The sequence below is a fragment of the Magallana gigas genome, chromosome 9, assembly GCF_963853765.1.
Source record: "Magallana gigas chromosome 9, xbMagGiga1.1, whole genome shotgun sequence".
Taxonomy (NCBI): Eukaryota; Metazoa; Mollusca; class Bivalvia; order Ostreida; family Ostreidae; genus Magallana; species Magallana gigas.
This window is the reverse complement of record NC_088861.1, coordinates 49,081,421-49,099,698: the sequence shown is the minus strand read 5'-3', so window position 1 is coordinate 49,099,698 and position 18,278 is coordinate 49,081,421. Positions and strand designations below refer to the sequence as shown.

The following is an 18,278-nucleotide window of genomic DNA, read 5'->3' as shown; positions in this document are numbered from 1 at the left end:
AGACTAATTTACCCAGGTAACACCAAAAAAGGACATTTGTATGTCGTATTTATATTGCATAATAAAGAGACATCTGTAAAAAAAATCAACTCTGAAAATGTTATCAAAAACCAAAATTATAGTCCCAAATTATGAATTTCATAAATCATGAAATTATTTAATACATATCTGTCTTCCCACAAATGTTTATTTAAAAATAAAATTTGGTGTTATGACTATTAAATAGTCATAACACCAAATTTTATTTTTAAATAAACATTTGTGGGAAGACAATGAGGTTGTAATGCAACTTAATTTACTTACAAGGTTAGCTACAGCCAGTGGAATACTAATTTTAGCTGAACAATGAATACCCAATATACATATTAAAATACAAGATAAATAGTTTCCAGAACTATAATACTATGCATGTGTATACGAAGGTTGCACCCTAATTTGTATGGCTGTAGGTGGGGAGGTAAAGGTGTATCGATGTACATACAATGTATGACTGCACATACAGATTCCAGACCGCGGGTACAGACGATACCCATGATAGTCCTTTAATACATCAATGCGCAGTTTGATCTAGAAACTGACCAGTTTCATAACTTCTTCGAATTTCTCTAACACGGACCGTATAATTCCTTCCCAGAATTCCAATTTACGCAAGCGCAATCGAAGTTTTTTTTTTCAATTTATTTAGTCAACCCACTGACATAAAAATAACGATTTTGCATATTATTACATTGTCGAGAGAAGTAATATTCATTTCTGTTAATAAGGTTATTTAATTCACGTTACATAGCGGTGTCTCTATGAAACAGCACCATCTGGTGTAAAATTTAGATGCTCGCTTTTGCATAAATTCTCCCGCTGATCTTTTTCTTTAGCTGATTATATATTATTTGAATGTCCAAGTCTACTCGTATCATTAAATAATATCGGACGACACACATTTCCCTGTAGAAAAGTTCAGGGAAGCCATCAATCTTGACTAATTACTAAATTTTGTCAGCACGTAATAATTCTACAACTTGCACATAGTCTTCAAAAATTTAGAAAGATTTAAATAAAGAAGTTATCCAATAGAAAAGGTTACGTGTTTTGTAGGCGGGTTCGGTTTAAAAAAAATACAATTCCTGACATGAATCATGAGTACATACTGTTTATAACAATGCTTGCTACCCTTTGAAAATTTAACTCGCCATTAAACATCTCATTTTTTAAACAACTTTTGAAACGATTACACAAACTGTGTTCTACAAATAGTTTTCTTAAAACATTTTCTTCCTTTCTTTTTCAAAACACGTCTTATGTACAGGCTTTCAATCACAACACATTTTTATAACAAAAGCAGAACTGAAAGTTTAGTCATTATAATCGTTTGAAACCATTTCACACATATTTTGAACCCGCAGCAACAACGGAAGACCTACTCGTGGCTTTGCCACGAGCTCTGCTCTAGTTTGACAATCTAATGCCTTATAACAATACATTTGATAAGTAAAACAGAAAAAGGACAGAAGTTAAAAAAAAATGAAAATATGTGCAATAGTGATACATTTCAAGCAAAAACCCACAGTGTCCTATGTTAAAAATTTACAAACTTTTTGATGACCCCCTGTAAATACAAACGGTGTGGTAAATATTCTATTTTTGTATCTTAAAATAATAATTATAACAGTAAAATTCATGAAAAAATTTTCATTAAAAAATCTAGGACAGAACAGATTACACCTTGTCTCAAAAGGTTTCAATCTTGAATAGAAAAATTATAAAGGACTATGTGCAGTATGGTCAAATATCTGCCCCCGATTTCAACCAATTTTTAAATAGTATCGTATAAAAATAAAATCTTCACAGATCATTGTATGGAGGATGCCTATAACTTTAATCTTGATTTTAGTCATCATTGCTCATTCACTGTTTATCTAAGACGTCACCTAAATGACCTATTTCCCGCAAATTTGCAAACAAATGAAAATATTCTCATTTTTGCTCTATTTTTTACATTCGGAAGTATAGAGCGCAGGTCTGCTCAAGTGCGATTTTAATTTATTTTTTTTCTTCGGATAGTTATACACATTATACTAAAAAATGGTACTCGAGCAAGCCTGCACTCGATGTTTTCCAGTCGAAAAACCATCGGAAAACACCCATATTTTGCTACAGAACATTAATTTATCAAAATAATGCAATATCCATGACGTCATTTCTACATTATGACGTCACTATAGTGATAACCTTTTACACCTGTATTTCCAATATGATTTTAACTATCTTTAACCTTAGTTTTAAAGCTCTTTCTAAAACTTTGATTTTGGGGGCAAAAAATGCATAAAACCGCACATAGTCCTTTATAATAACAACTGCCTTTCTGCCTGAAATGTTTAAAAAAGGACTATTAAACCTATTCATCATAACCATGCATTTAGTTTATAAAAAATAAATATCTGGGAGCAGAGAAGAAGATTTTCTAAGATTTAATACATTTTTACTTTATGGCCAAATTGGCCCCAACCTATAGCCTGAACCCCTGACCCAGGGGCCATGAGTTTTATAATTTTGGTAGAGGGGTTCATTGACATCTTAGTCATGCTTTTAATTTTTACCAAAAATATATAACAGTCGAGAAGAAGATTTTCTAAGATATAATACATTTTTACTATATGGCCGCATTTTATATATAATATAATATTAATTATCATTTATATCCATTAAATAATAAAATTGAAATTGATAAAAAAAAATCATAATGCCAAAAAAGAGGAGAATTCCTATTAAAATATCTCCCTTGCAATGTAAGAGAAAAGTAATGAAAATGATATATGCTGTAGAGGACATTTTAACGTTGATTTGTTTTAAAAAGAATCGTTAACAAATACAATTTAAAGTAGAAAAATCTTACTTTCGTGTATGTTTACTTGTACGTGTGGTAAAAAAGGAAAACTTAGATGGTACTAAATAACCTATCAAGAATGATAAGAGGTATTTCACCAAACGTCAAACAAGTGCTACCAGTCGCGAGAAATAAAGTTTTAGCACATATATTTTATGTATACACATAATCTCATCAGTGATGAATGCAATAGTAAGAAATGATATGGCTCGATTGCAATAAAAATCGTTTTTTTCCAATTCCATCAAGCAACCGGGAGAGGTCGAGGATGGTCCACACAAATGTACACGCCAATGAACCAAGCCTCTCAGTCCGAGGATGTTGGTGGGAACCACATGTCGGAGGCAGTGAAGCATCTTTTAGGAATAGGTTAGAATGTTGCTGGACGATAATTTTCTAATTCATTATGTCAGTAACTTTGTAGACATTTTTAATCTACTTTTTAACCATTTATATATTCCAATACTGCTGATTTCCGACGAATAAGTCACAATTGTTAAACCTTTAAGGAAGCCAATTTAGGGGTTTTGCGGAAAAATTACTAAGCAATACTTTGTTTTAACCATATGTCATTTATACCAACTCTAGTTTATTTGTTAAGTTTCAAGAAAATCGTCCATTTGTTTCTTTATAGTGACCATCTCAAAATAGAGGAAAATTTACTATAGGAAAATACAGGAAACTGTCATTTTTTGAACTTCGAAGCAGATTAGAAAAAATGCTATAATAGTTTTTTCCCCCAAACTGCCATACATGTATATAATTAGTAATATCATTACCTACCTTATATGTAAAACACACTAATAAATACTGTCTGACTTTTTGTGAGGAACATTTCAAAATAAATAAATGCACTAAATTTTGCTATATATTTAGAACATTACAATTACAAATGAAGATTACTTAAAAAATAAGGAATATGTTTTTGAAGAAAGCATCATTCTGTGTATAAAATTTCAACGCCGTACAATTTTTACTTTTTCTTTAAAGTTTCAATTTATTAAACGTCTTAAATTTGCAATGGCGATTTTCTTCTACCGCAAAACGGAACAACTGTTATAGTTATAAAATTTCAAAAATTAGATATTTTTATCTGCATTTAGTTTTAGTGTTTAAGTGTTCAATTTTATATTTGATATCGAAAAAAAAAATAATATCATAAGAAGTATAAATCTACTGTATTATACTAGAATGCGCAAAAACATGCGCAATGAAAACTAAAGTCGGCCTCCATAACTAATAGCTCGTTTAAAGTGATGGTACCCGGTTACATACTACATGAAAATAAATTAATACAGTACAGCTCACGAGTATCCCGACACCCACCGTGTAAAAAACACGGTGGAAAACGGTCTGTGTCGCACCGTGTACACGGTGTGACACCGTGTATGTGTATTGGAAACTTCAAGAAAAAGCACCGTGTCGCACCGTGGTCGCCCGTGTAACTCCGTGGCCACTGTGTTACTCCGTGGATATCGTTACCTGAGACGTTGGTAGAAATAGCGTAATCACATGTTTAGAAATAAAGAAATTATGGATAAACAAGGGTTGAAACATATACATGTATATCCTTTTCATATTTAAAAAAAAAAGAATGTCGACTAAAGTTGCACTGACCCAGAAAATTGTCGAGGCTGTCAACGTGAAGTTAATTTTTTGAAAACTCGACGTAAATGGGTACCTTTTAATTCATTAATTTAATTTTGTTCTTAAATAAATTGAAATAAATTCACCAAAAATATTTAATAATCAATTAATATATAATCACAATTCAAATCAATTTAATTCATCTTGGTTTTTTTTCTTAACACACGTGATGTTGTACCTGACGAGCCTATTAAAATGTCGGGAGCTTAAACGTCTTATTTCTGTTATCTGTAAACACTTTCTGATTTATTAATTAATTTACAGCCTTACTTTAAACCAATTAAAATTGAGAAATGAAAACATTTCAGATCTTGTTTTTCTAAAAACATGTGCTGTTGATGTGCTGTAGTAAATAACAACCCCATATTACCGGTGACTCGAATAATTTGGACTTCAGCTATTTATGTAGCAATAAATAAACAAAAAATCACTCTTATATTATAGATTATAGATAAATATATGTACAAACTCTTGTTAAATTATATTCAAGCATTGTACATGTATTAAAAATATACCCGCATTTCATAAAATAATTTTCAACTTTATTTCCGTATAGCTCGTAATCAGGTAATGGCCTCGTGATTTCACATGAAAAAATCACTCGTGCGATGTACGGAAGCTGATCAGATACACAGCATTGTCTTTCATCTTGGGTTCTATACACAACAGGTGTGATTGTCTGTCTTGTTAGGTGTCATTGGAATTTACAACTAACTGTGTGTATATTTGTACGTCTGAACAGGTGTACTTGAGATGCCGTTATTCACACCTTTCCGCGAACACCTGTTTGGTAACTCATCACAACCCGTCGTGTGTATGGTCTGAATATATCTTACTTCTACTTTGTTAGTTCAATGATTTTTCCTAATCTCTAACAAACAAAAAAATTGTCTGTAGATATGTACACAAACAACTACACGTAAGACTATCGGCGCGTGGATCCGGGGAACAATTCAGCAACTCTATAAATACGGGAATTTCACAAAGTATTAACTTGCGATATAAGAAATTATTTACCGGATACACAAAAAAAAAAACCCTGATTGATTAAAAAGATGAATGAGATAATACCGATAACTTTTTGCAAGCATTTAGAATAAACACAATTTTATTGATGTGAAATAGCGTCGAAATTTTAACGAAAAATCTTATTACATCGTGAACTTTACAAACTTTTAGTCATTGTGTTGAAATCGTTATTAAAACCATGGATCTAAAATTAATGAATTAAATTCATACAAAAAGAACTCTTATAATTCTAAAATGATTGCACAAAAGTACACAGAGAGAGAGAGAGAGAGAGAGAGAGAGAGAGAGAGAGAGAGAGAGAGAGAGAGAGAGATTTTACAACGTAATATTCCAACCCGCATGCATGCAGTAGAAGAATGAAGAAACTAAACATTTCAAACACTGAATACTTCATTGTTAAACATTTTTCTCTTTTGCGGACTTAAAAAAGAAATAATGAATAGAACGACATTTTTTCCATATCATGGAAGGAGCACGTGGTCTATCTCGCGGGCTGATTTGATTGACGGGGATAGCACGTGGACCCTGACTCCATTTATTCTATCGCAATTTTAGGGAAAAGGGTTCAATACAATGGAAACTATAAATCTAACTTATTACACTGAATTACAAGTAAAATGTATTTATATTAAATTCATACTGGTATTCTCTCTCTCTCTCTCTCTCTCTCTCTCTCTCTCTCTCTCTCTCTCTCTCTTATATGAAGATCATTAAACAATCAAACATTAATTATTGCAAAACTGAGTAGTTTCTTGGCACACAAATAATTTCTGAACTCAAGTTGCTATAAAGATGAAATAAAAATTATCAAGTACCGATCCACGGATTCTTAGCGCCATGAATATGTACCGTGCGGTACTACATGGACAAGTACATCACACATATGTATAAAAGAAAGAAAATTTGAAAATATATTAGATATAAATCTTTATAATTATATTATTTAGAGAAAGTACATTTGTTTTCAACAACCCGTTAGATTTGTTATCGTTGAATAGAGTATAAGTGAGAAAAGATCACAGTTATGGTTCTATGCACTGTTGAAACTGCCAAACTACAGTAACTACGATTACTACTACGTTTAAAAACGGACTGAAACAAAAACTTATGGAACCGTTTATTTGAATTTTAAAAAGGAAAAGAAAGTGTTAGTGTTTTAATTGATCAAACCTTTATGTGGGCGATAACGATTTTTAATATTAACAAAAATCAACCGTGTCAATCGCATACGTCTGAAAATTGCGTGCATAAAAATTTAATTTATTTCTATTTCTTTGTCTTTTTTTTTTTTGTTGATTCTCTTACGTACATGTACATCAGTAAATATTTTATTCTTTATAAGTTTTATTCCTAAATCCTCCTTTTTTCACAGGTAAATACCGCGTGTTACACCGTGTTATTGTCCGTGTTGCATCGCGTTGCACCGTATCGCACCGTGTTTTTCTCGTTCCGTGGCCATAACAGAGAACAATAGATCAAAGGTACCGACACTTCCACGCTCAGCGTGGACTTTCAAACACGGTGGTCGGTGTTTTTGTCGGGATACTCGTGAGCAGTACTGTACTTAGCTAGTATTCTGAATATATACAACACTTAAAATGGCATTTGACTCTAGCAATTACAATTGTCAAATTTTCGGGACAATCAGTTTCTTCTTCAGGGCACAAAACATACATTTTATTGACTATAAGCACAGAAAACCAAAATTGTTTTTCGTTGTTTAGATAATGCTTTTCTTTGCAGATACGATTTATTATTTTTACCAATAGAAAAACACGTTTTGAAAGTTGTTCCGATGAATATTTAGTTACAAACAGTATAACCTTTAAAAATGCATTACAAGTTTTATTATTATAAATATCATATAAATATCAATTAATCAAGGAAAGGTTCGTTATGCTGTCACTCAAATGCCGTCACCCATGAACCAACAAGCACTAATGAACCAAGCCTCTCAGTCCGAGGATGTTGGTGGGAACCACATGTCGGAGGCAGTGAAGCATCTTTTAGGAATAGGTATGAATGTATCTGGACGATAATTTTCTAATTCATTATGTCAGTAACTTTGTAGACATTTTTAATCTACTTTTTAACCATATGAATATTCCAATACTGCTGATTTCAGACAAAAAAGTGGCAATTGTTAAACCTTTAAGAAAGCCAAATTTAGGGTTTTGCGGAAAAACTACGATTGCTATACTTTGTTTTAACCATATGTCATTTATACCAACTCTAGTTTATTTGTGAAGTTTCAAGAAAATCGTCCATTTGTTTCTTTATAGTGACCATCTCAAAATAGAGGAAAATTTACTATAGGAAAATACAGGAAACTGTCATTTTCTGAACTTCGAAGCAGATTAGAAAAAATGCTATAATAGTTTTTTCCCCCAAACTGCCATACATGTATATAATTAGTAATATTATTACCTACCTTATATGTAAAACACACTAATAAATACTGTCTGACTTTTTGTGAGGAACATTTCAAAATAAATAAATGCACTAAATTTTGCTATATATTTGTAACATTGTGAATGAAGATTACTAAAAAATAAGGAATATGTTTTCGAAGAAAGCATCATTCTATGTATAAAATTTCAACGCCATACAATTTTTACTTTTTTTTTTAAGTTTCAGTTTATTAAACGTCTTAAATTTGCAATGGCGATTCTCTTCTATCGCTAAACGGAACAACTGTTATAGTTATAAAATTTCAAAAATTAGATATTTTTATCTGCATTTAGTTTTAGTGTTTAAGTGTTCAATTTTATATTTGATATCGAAAAAAAAAATAATATCATAAGAAGTATAAATCTACCGTATTATACTAGAATGCATAAAAACATGCGCAATGAAAACTAAAGTCGGCCTCCATAACTAATAGCTCGTTTGAAGTGATGGTACCCGGTTACATACTACATGAAAATAAGTTAATACTTAGCTAGTATTCTGAATATATACAACACTTAAAATGGCAATTGACACTAGCAATTACAATAGTCAAATTTTCGGGACAATCAGTTTCTTCTTCAGGGCACAAAACATACATTTTATTGACTATAAGCACAGAAAACCAAAATTGTTTTTCGTTGTTTAGATAATGCTTTTCTTTGCAGATACGATTTATTATTTTTACCAATAGAAAAACACGTTTTGAAAGTTGTTCGTGTGAATATTTAGTTACCACAGTATAACCTTTAAAAATGCATTACAAGTTTTATTATTATAAATATCATATAAATATCAATTAATCAAGGAAAGGTTCGTTATGCTGTCACTCAAATGCCGTCACCCATGAACCAACAAGCACTAATGAACCAAGCCTCTCAGTCCGAGGATGTTAGTGGGAACCACAAGTCGGAGGCAGTGAAGCATGTTTTAAGAATAGGTATGAATGTATCTTGACGATAATTTTCTAATTCATTATGTCAGTAACTTTGTAGACATTTTTAGTCTACTTTTGAACCATATGAATATTCCAATACTGCTGATTTCAGACGAAAAAGTGGCAATTGTTAAACCTTTAAGAAAGCCAATTTAAGGATTTTGCGGAAAAACTACGATATCAATACTTTGTTTTAACCATATGTCATTTATACCAACTCTAGTTTATTTGTGAAGTTTCAAAAAAATTGTCTATTTGGTTCTTTATAGGGACCATCTCAAAATAGAGGTACATTAACTATAGGAAAATACAGGAAACTGTCATTTTCTGAACTTCGAAGCAGATTAGAAAAAATGCTATAATAGTTTTTTCCCTCAAACTGCCATACATGTATATAATTAGTATTGTTATACTTTCATGTTAAATACTGAAATCTGATTGGTTAAGACGCAGTTAATAATATTTACTATTACCCTCAGCGTTAGCAACGCACTTGGCAACGGGTAACATTAAAAAATGTTACATGCGCGAAAATTATGCGCGTACGGTTCGCTGTAGAATTCACGTTATTCCTATATAAAAGCATTTAAATTTTCTTAAAAATTTTAAAAAAGACATTCAGTATAACAAAATAAATAGTGCCTGTTTGGGAGGATAACAGTTGAAATTGACACCCCTCGAAAACCATTGTCAACCTCCGCTTCGCGTCGGTTGACAATGGTTTTCTCGGGGTGTCAATTTCAACTGTTACCCTCCCAAACAGGCACTATTTATATAATATCATTACTTACCTTATATGTAACCTTTAAAAATGCAATACTAGTTTTATTTTTAAAATATCATATACATATCAATTAATCAAGGAAACGCTTGTTATGCTGTCACTCAAATGCATTCACCCATGGACCAACAAACAGAAGCAGAAGTCAATCGGCTTCTCTATTCGATATTTATGTTGGAGCAATCATATGTTAAAGCACGTAAGATAGTTTCTTATTTATCTTTATTTAATCAATGATGGTTACTGTCATATTTAGTTAAAAACGAGCTGGTAACGCATTTGATAAATAAACCTTCTCTGTAAAGTCGAAAAACGATCCTTTATTAAAAGAATTTGTGGGTTTAAGGGGCTGTTGTTTTACCTAAACGAAATACTCAATGTTCTGTTGAATACTGAGCTGGCCCCTTAAAATCTACACTTTAGAGTAATTTCTTACCCATTGAAGAACAATTACAATTGAAGAAGATTGATCACGTATTGTAAAAAACACTAACTGTACTGACTGCATGTGATGTCCAAGGTTGTAGTCCCCTCTGATATCAAGGAGACAAACTATATTTTATAAACTTTACAAAATTGGCTTAAAACGGTTTTTTAATATGACTATATACCTTCTTAAATTTATGATACTTTATAAATAGAAGGTCTTCAAATGTCCGTTAGCGTAACTTTTCAACGTAAATGAGGTTATAAAATTATTAGCTCGAAATGATAATCTGTGGCAGAAGTGATCCAACTTGTCAGAAAAAAACATAAATGTACATCAGAAAAACTGTCTACCTTAATTTTTAACTTCACGATCATCATTCTATGATCATTCTATGATTACTTTTCGTGGTTATTATATTGACGTTGAACATGTGTTTCAAATATTGATTGACTAAGATTGATTATGATATTAAGGAAACTGAATTTCATGTCACATATTTCAAAATAACATTTATTTTCTATATTTTAATTATTGATATTTGTTGTATTTTTAACAGGTAATAAACACGCCAACTTTGAAGAGGTGCAAAGTAAATTAGATGAATTGTATAAACTCGAAAATTATTTAAAAAATATAAAAGGTATCTCACCATCAGTTTGTCAAATTCAATTTCAAATAGTTATGGGGTTGGCAATGGGTTTTAAGTTGAAATAAATTACATTATAAAACTTTTTATGTGGTACAAAAACAGTCCTTATTTCTAATGGATAAATTTAGTTACTTTCTAACGCTTTGTCAACATCAAAAACAGTGCACCGACACCAACAAATGCAGTTAATGTATTGCAACTGCTATAAAGTTGTACGAGATACACAAGGAAAGTATCAATAAATTTTCACAGAGAGAGAGAGAGAGAGAGAGAGAGAGAAAACGAGAACCTACCCTTTATTCTCGATTTTACACGTATAACTATCTCTTTTACCCTAATTTTATCTAAATCATACACAGAAAGTGTTTAAAAGCCAATAAGTCAATGAGTCATTACTTATTTTTTTGTGTTATTATCATTTTCCTGAATTGATATTCTTCTATAAAAGGAGACACGATTTGTCGGTATATTAGAATTGCACGATGTTTATCTTACCTTTGACCTCCAGATTATTATTAAATGGCCCTTTCCATCGTTGCAATGATAAGGTTTTATTAATTCTAATCCGCTAAGAGTTAAATTAATTTTGAAAATATTAGAATGAATGTTTAATCTCACGGAGTCGAATGCCGATTTTTTGGGTGTTTTTATATTGTTATTTGTCTTTTTTTGAAAAAGGTGCCGACCCCCAAGGCCTTTACGAAGTGAAGAATAGATTGAAAAAAATATTGGAGCATGCTAAAAAAATATCAGAAGGTATCTCTTATTAAAATTATATAAAATTTTAAGCAGCTCTAGCATTTATAGATATCGTCTGTTTATGTTTGATAGAGGTATGCCGAAAGCCTATGTTTATCTTTGGATAAAAGAGAAATAATCTTCAAAAAGAATTTAATATCATGGTACCATTTGTCAATAAGTAATGTTTACTAATGTCATCAAACAGCAGACGAAAAAAGTAATGTGTCTGCTCGAATATACACTCCGATGCAACAAGCCTCCCAAGCCGAAGGAGTTGATTGGAACCGCATGACGCAAATAGCACAGAGGGCGTCAGAATCAGGTAAAATAGATTCCAATATAAATTTCTCAATGTTTTGGATCAATGTTCAATTTCACATTTCAAAACAGATATTTAAGCAAATACTAAATAAACAGATTTTCAACTATAAGCGGCTTTATTTAAACTGTCACGCGTGATTTGAAAAACTAGACAATATAAAGAGGACAAGAGTTTTTTAGGGGATGCAGACTCTGTAAATGAACAAACAAATATTAACTAAAGTTTAAAAACCAACAAGATATTAATGAAAAAATAAAAATGGATATGAAGTTGTTTTTAGTTACTGATAAACTAGTTAATAAACCAAGATTATCAACAGTCTTGGTTGAAATTATTTTTTCGTAGGTTATACAACGACCTTGTCAGCAAATACAATTTTCCGCTAGATCAAATGCTGACTTACGTTTTCCATACTTTTTGTTTGGAAATTATTTTTCTCTAAATTGTCGGATTTCTTTCCTTTTCCCGATTCCGATTAAGAGCACACAGCAAATGTGACCGGTCCCTCTTCTATGACACCTGATCCAAATCCTATTTTTTGCAGAGGTCCGTGTTTGCTCTGCACCTGTTTTGAATTTTTCGTTTGGACTTTTGATTTTGAACATTGTTCGTAATTACCGCATTGCATTTAAATTTTTGATTTTTTAAATTCAAAAGTGTACATTTTTCACCTTTTTGACATAATCCACCTTAATTAATTATATCATTAAACTAGAGACGAGCTCGTTGCAAAGCAACGAGTAGGTCTTCCGCCGGAGCTGGGTCGTTAAAATGCGCATCAATGTAGAGAAATACGGCTTGAAAACGATATTTTGTAGATCAACCATTTAATATCTTGTCCGGGAGATTTTCTTAAAATCTGAATGACATATACTGCCAACAATGTTAAACATTATATTTGTTGCACTTTTGTGACGTCAAATGTGCATTGTTATCACGTGAGGATACCGGTATTATCCTTACATTGCAATTTTTCGAATTATATCGCAGCCGGGCAGGTGATTGATGAAAATAAGTCATAAATATTTTTAATAGATATTCTTTTTTTGTCATATTTTTTGAGGCTCTTGCTTGGGCTTGACATAGAATTTTCTTATTTTAAAGATATTGTTAAAACATGTCATGAAATCAATAAATTAAGGTACATTTTTACATACTAGTATTAATAGCAATTTAGATATAATTTAATTGGGGTATACTCGTCGGTATCGCAAGCATGATATATTCGTTGACAATTTTACGTAAATATTTGAAAATCTTGTTGATCTTTCACCTGTGCCAAGTGTTTTAAAATTTCTTCATAATTTTTTTACATTAGCTGGGAGAGTCTCCAACGACTGATTTATGAATTAAAGTTTTTTTTAACTTGAAGCGAAGCTTTAAATCAGTCTATTAATCGATATTGATTATTGATGTGAATAAAAGCATTAGCGTCAGCATCTATCTGATGGAAATAAGCGGTGTTAGTACTGTTTCAATATGATTTTCTTTTAAAGTTGTGATACGTTCCCTGAGATGTATCGAATGGAAAGGAGATCGTGACGTCAAAAGAGATTTAAGGTTTCGCGTTGATGAGGTTTTTCGGTTAATTCTTCCTTCGATACGATGATCATTAGAAGAATTATTATATTCATTTTTACCATTTAATGAATCATTTTTTTCAAAATTAAAATGTTATATTTCATTGATCAAAGATGTTTCTTGCTTAAATGAAGTGGCGCACATGAATTCAAGAGCAGCAAAGATATTCAAAATGGATGCGCCTTCAACTGATGCAGAGGTATTGAGCTGAATTTTGTAGATAAAAGACATAGGAAAAGTTGAAATCGGAACCGGCTGAATTAAACACAAAAGGGATATACATGCGATGGTTTTTGAATTTATTATTTGTGTGGCAAGATTCGTTAAAACTGGCTTTTTTAGAGTAAGATTGTTGGAATATGCAACTCTGCATACCGTGTAAGGAGGCGCGATCGTGGACGAAAATAGTTTATCTGTCAACAAAGGATAGTATGTATGTGCGAGTTTTGCAAATTTTGTTGATAGCGAGTGAGGTACATATCGATAAGTGATATATCTGAAGCTGGGAATACGCAGAGCGAGGTGATGCATTACTCATAGGTTTGTTTTGCGATGCTTATTCTTATGACCGATCAAGTGCCTGCGTTAAGTTGAAAATAACCGTTACCAAATTTGCACAGCAGTGTTTCTGTGATTGGAGTGAAAGCGTATGGGTTTATATGAACAGCGAGCTTCGACGTAAATGTTGATCGTTGGTTTCGAGCAGACGAAATCGTGAAGAGACGCCTAAGTATTATTTTACTAAATTGGATAATGTGTTTTGTTCATTTTAAAGGTATAACTTTCAATTTTTCATCTTTATAATGTTGTATTTTGTTTGCTGACAAATAAATAGGTACAATTTTACATTTTGTTGACCATGTTTATTTGGAATATTCCCGTTCTATAAATAGTGTTAAATCAGAACAGTTGAGAAAAGTAGATGACTGGTAGAAATTTTATTGATACAGGGATGAAAGAAATTTTTCGACAAATCGGAAGCGCCAATATGTTATCAAACTGATTAATATTAATTGGTTATGATGACATGTTCTATGAGGAGCAGGGGTAGCTTTAATATAGCAGCGTGAGGTAATTCTATATTATTAACTGAAAACCCATTTCAAAATCAGCAATACAGAAACAAGTTTCTGTTTTGAGGTGTGGAAGTTTATAAACAGATTAATTTCATGGTTCAAAAGTTGTTGATTTTGGTTTGTTGATTTCTGTCTATTGATTTGTTCTGGGGGTTTGCATCATTTGAGACCCATACTCCTACCTTTGATCTTTTTTGCGATTTAGTTTTTGTTATTGCTTTATGTGTTTGAACTTTCAAAACGATTTCTTTATAAGCCATTTATCGTCGTAATCAATATGAGGTGCATGTATCAACTTTATGCAAAAAATGAAGATTAATAAATGCAGATGACATTATGTTTAAGGACGATTTTCTCTGAGTAAATTTGAGCTGAAATAGGTTTAGTTTGAAACTCATTTGTGTCTTAATTTTGTAAATCTATTGAATGTTAGTGATGTATAGAGATATATTTTGATTTGAAATTATTTTTCTTTTCTTCTGATGTTGTCATTGATAGCATTAAGAGGTAATTTTGAAGCCTATAGCCGAATGATTTCATAAAAGATGAGCGACATGAAATGGGCGTGTCTTATATGCAATCGGAGAAATCGGTATTGGTTGCTCTGCGTTGTAATTCATATCAAGTGGTACATGAAAGGAAAGAGTGGTTGTAAATTTTTTTTGATATTTATTTATTTTAAAAATAAAATGAATATGAGTAATAAGATATCATTCTTTGAATATATGAGGTGATGATTGCGATCGGGGCGTGGTCAAATCTAATTTATTGGATTTGACAACGATCCGACCGATATGGTTAGTGATATTTTTGTGGTGAAATCTGTGTCCGCTTTTTTTTTCACGGTGCTTGGTAATTCGTCTGGAACTGCATCCGCGGTGTGCAGTACGAATAGGGTGAGGGAATGTTGGCGGAAACTCATACAAAGTATGAGTCGTATGCGCGCTGTAGACCATATGGTAAAACAAGCATTACCGATTGTCCGCCAGTATACAGTTCCAGAGTTATGTTCTTATTCACCAGTTCAATCGAAGATTAAAGCTATACATTCTATAATTTTTCGTCAATTTTGAATAATGGAGGAATGTATGTGTTTAATTACTAATGAAAGTAACCTTTATGCCGTTAATTATAATGCTCAATTCGATCACGTAACAAATATATCAAATATTAAACAATTAAAAATATTTATTTTCCTGCCAGGAAAGTAATGCGTCCTCGTGAATATCAATTTATCACGTGATATCGACAGCTAAATTTAGTCTATCATACCAAAACTGGTGAAAGGTCAACATCTTCATAATTGTGATAGGTTCACAAAGGAATGGATATTTCCAGTAAAGCATAAATTTGTCCGATAAACGAGTACAAACAAAAGAAAAAAATACAAGCCTGTGAGTAGATATAAATACTTCCTTTAAAAAAATGACGTAGACCTGTGTGTTTCCCCTATGTACTATATATAGATCCTATGACTGTTAATGGAGAAGTAAGGGTATCGTGAATGACAAACGTATTTTACTCATTATACTTGTATGTATTTCAGATAAACAACTGTTAAGCATATTAAAAAGAAGTTGGATATTTAATTAGGCAAACAATAACGACCACCTAGTTGTCCGCGGACATGCGCAATGAGGTCGGTTTGTCTCTTCCTTCATCAATATTCATGAAAAGGTATATTTTCCTGGCAGGAAAATAAACAATTATTAATCTATATCTTTGTAACGAGATGGAATTCACCATTGTAATTTACAGATTATGGATAACTTTTATAAGTAGACAAACACATGCGTTATTACTGTCATTCAAAATTGACGTAAATTATAGCGTGTATAGCTTTAATTATTTATAAAATAAAACACAAACACATAATTTATAGGATAAGCTCGCATGTGCGAATGCAACAGACTTTAATAATCAAAATACATGTATGATATGATTATAAAGGAAACGGCTCTCAGTCTCTTTACTTTCATAAACAAGTACAAGCATAGTCATTCTTCAAGAGAAGAAAAAATCATGTAGAAACGAAAAACTGACAGAAATTTAATGTTATCATTTGGGAGGGGTGGGTGGGGATAGCCTGTTGTAAAGAGGAATCGATCGAACTTCCAATAACTTTTAAAAAAAACCAAATTGTGCTTTATATGTATACAAGTCATGCGTAGCACGGAATAATTCACCCTATTCACCCGTAAACACCCGTAAACAGCCAAATGAATCAATATGTAATATCGACACGTTCACTTAATTCAAAACAAACACACGTGTTTTCTGTAACTGTCATAAAGATATATATATATATATATATATATATATGTAATTGATGAGGATTCCACATTTATTGGACGAGACTGAACGAATATAACTTTATAACAATTCAGCCGACAGAGTTGTTACAAACGAGTTGGATATAACCAGTATTGGCCTCCGGACTCAATACTCTGTGTGGGTCGGACGTGGTCGAGGCTGGCCGCCTTATTCCGTACTGCCGATTTGACAATTGTACATAACTATATATAAGAATCTGATCAATGAGTATGAATTGATTGGTGATGACGTTTGGAAGCTGAGTGAAAGGTACACAGATATTAAGTTCTTAAATAAACTCAGTGGGTATTTGATGTCCAAGATATGAAAAACTGATGATTGTACAAGGTTTTTTTTAAAGAGATTAGCAGCCGGATACCTTAAGACATGGGACTCTGTCTTATTGAAATCACACGTAGAGTCCAAAAAGTGTTTATAACTACTGAAATGTTCATCTGTTACAAAAGAGATGTTGAAGTTTAATGATGAAGTCCAAAATAAAGTTAATATTCGATAGTTATCTTCTAAAACATAATATTCAGGAGTTGTTACAAAACAAATGTCAAAGAGTTATTTTTCCCATTCCCTATGGATCTATGCTGATGGATGAGCTCATTTAAACCATCAGTCATTGCGCGGAGGTAGGACTTCGCGCCATAATTTGTCCCATTCGTAATTTTTGCGCGCCGATGAGTGGACGAGTCCAAATTGGAATCATGAGAAATCCTGTGTTATAATCACAGACACGTAACCTAGGGATGGGGCGCTTCTTCCATCACCTATTTTTTCAGTAAACACTTACAGATGCGGATTTAGCAATTTGGAGAGTTGTGGTCCATTTTTTGAAAATCGATATGTGCAAACATCATTATTTGTCAATAAACCAGAACTTTTTGAACGTTTTTCGTGTGTATACAACTGTATTTTATAAACATTTATCTGATCACTATCTATTTTACATCTATTTCAACTTCAGAGTGCAGTGCATTATTGAGCGTTTTGCCGTTTTGGTTTAGGTAGGGAAGGTTTGCATAATGTCTAGCATCCAGAAACCCATGTTTCCAGGCATGAGAGAGTAATGTAAAAGAAAAAAAGAGAGTCTATGTAAAATGCCATAGTTTTTGCATTCATATATAACAGGAACAATTTTAAAATTTGACTGAGTATCTTCAATTGTCAAGCTTATATACTGTTATGTGATATTGGTACATGTTCATTTCAAAATTATTTGAAATTATGAATAATTTAATTACAGTCATATGATATACATGTACATGCATGTACTTAGATCGAAAGGGACGACTGAAGATTTTTTTTGAGATATGCACGGTTCATCTATAAATTTATGATTAGCGTCGAAAATTTAAATTCATTTATTATGTAATATCCCAATTGATACATGCATGCTTCCATTGATTTTTATTTTTATTGATGCATGTGTTT

General features: G+C 31.9%; 1 protein-coding gene across 3 annotated transcripts in view; it reads left to right on the top strand.

The window, feature by feature from the left end:
• LOC117691871 (uncharacterized) overlaps positions 1 to 18,278 on the top strand; it is a 98,983-nt gene that overhangs the window by 20,069 nt on the left and 60,636 nt on the right. For 2 of the 3 annotated variants that reach the window (XM_066071957.1, XM_066071956.1), the window contains exons 4-10: positions 3,131 to 3,250; positions 7,442 to 7,573; positions 8,814 to 8,945; positions 9,806 to 9,922; positions 10,710 to 10,793; positions 11,481 to 11,558; positions 11,749 to 11,865. In XM_066071957.1, the coding sequence (XP_065928029.1) occupies positions 3,131 to 3,250; positions 7,442 to 7,573; positions 8,814 to 8,945; positions 9,806 to 9,922; positions 10,710 to 10,793; positions 11,481 to 11,558; positions 11,749 to 11,865 (780 nt within the window). The remainder of the gene's footprint in view (positions 1 to 3,130; positions 3,251 to 7,441; positions 7,574 to 8,813; positions 8,946 to 9,805; positions 9,923 to 10,709; positions 10,794 to 11,480; positions 11,559 to 11,748; positions 11,866 to 18,278) is intronic. The other variant, XM_066071958.1, reaches the window with a different exon arrangement.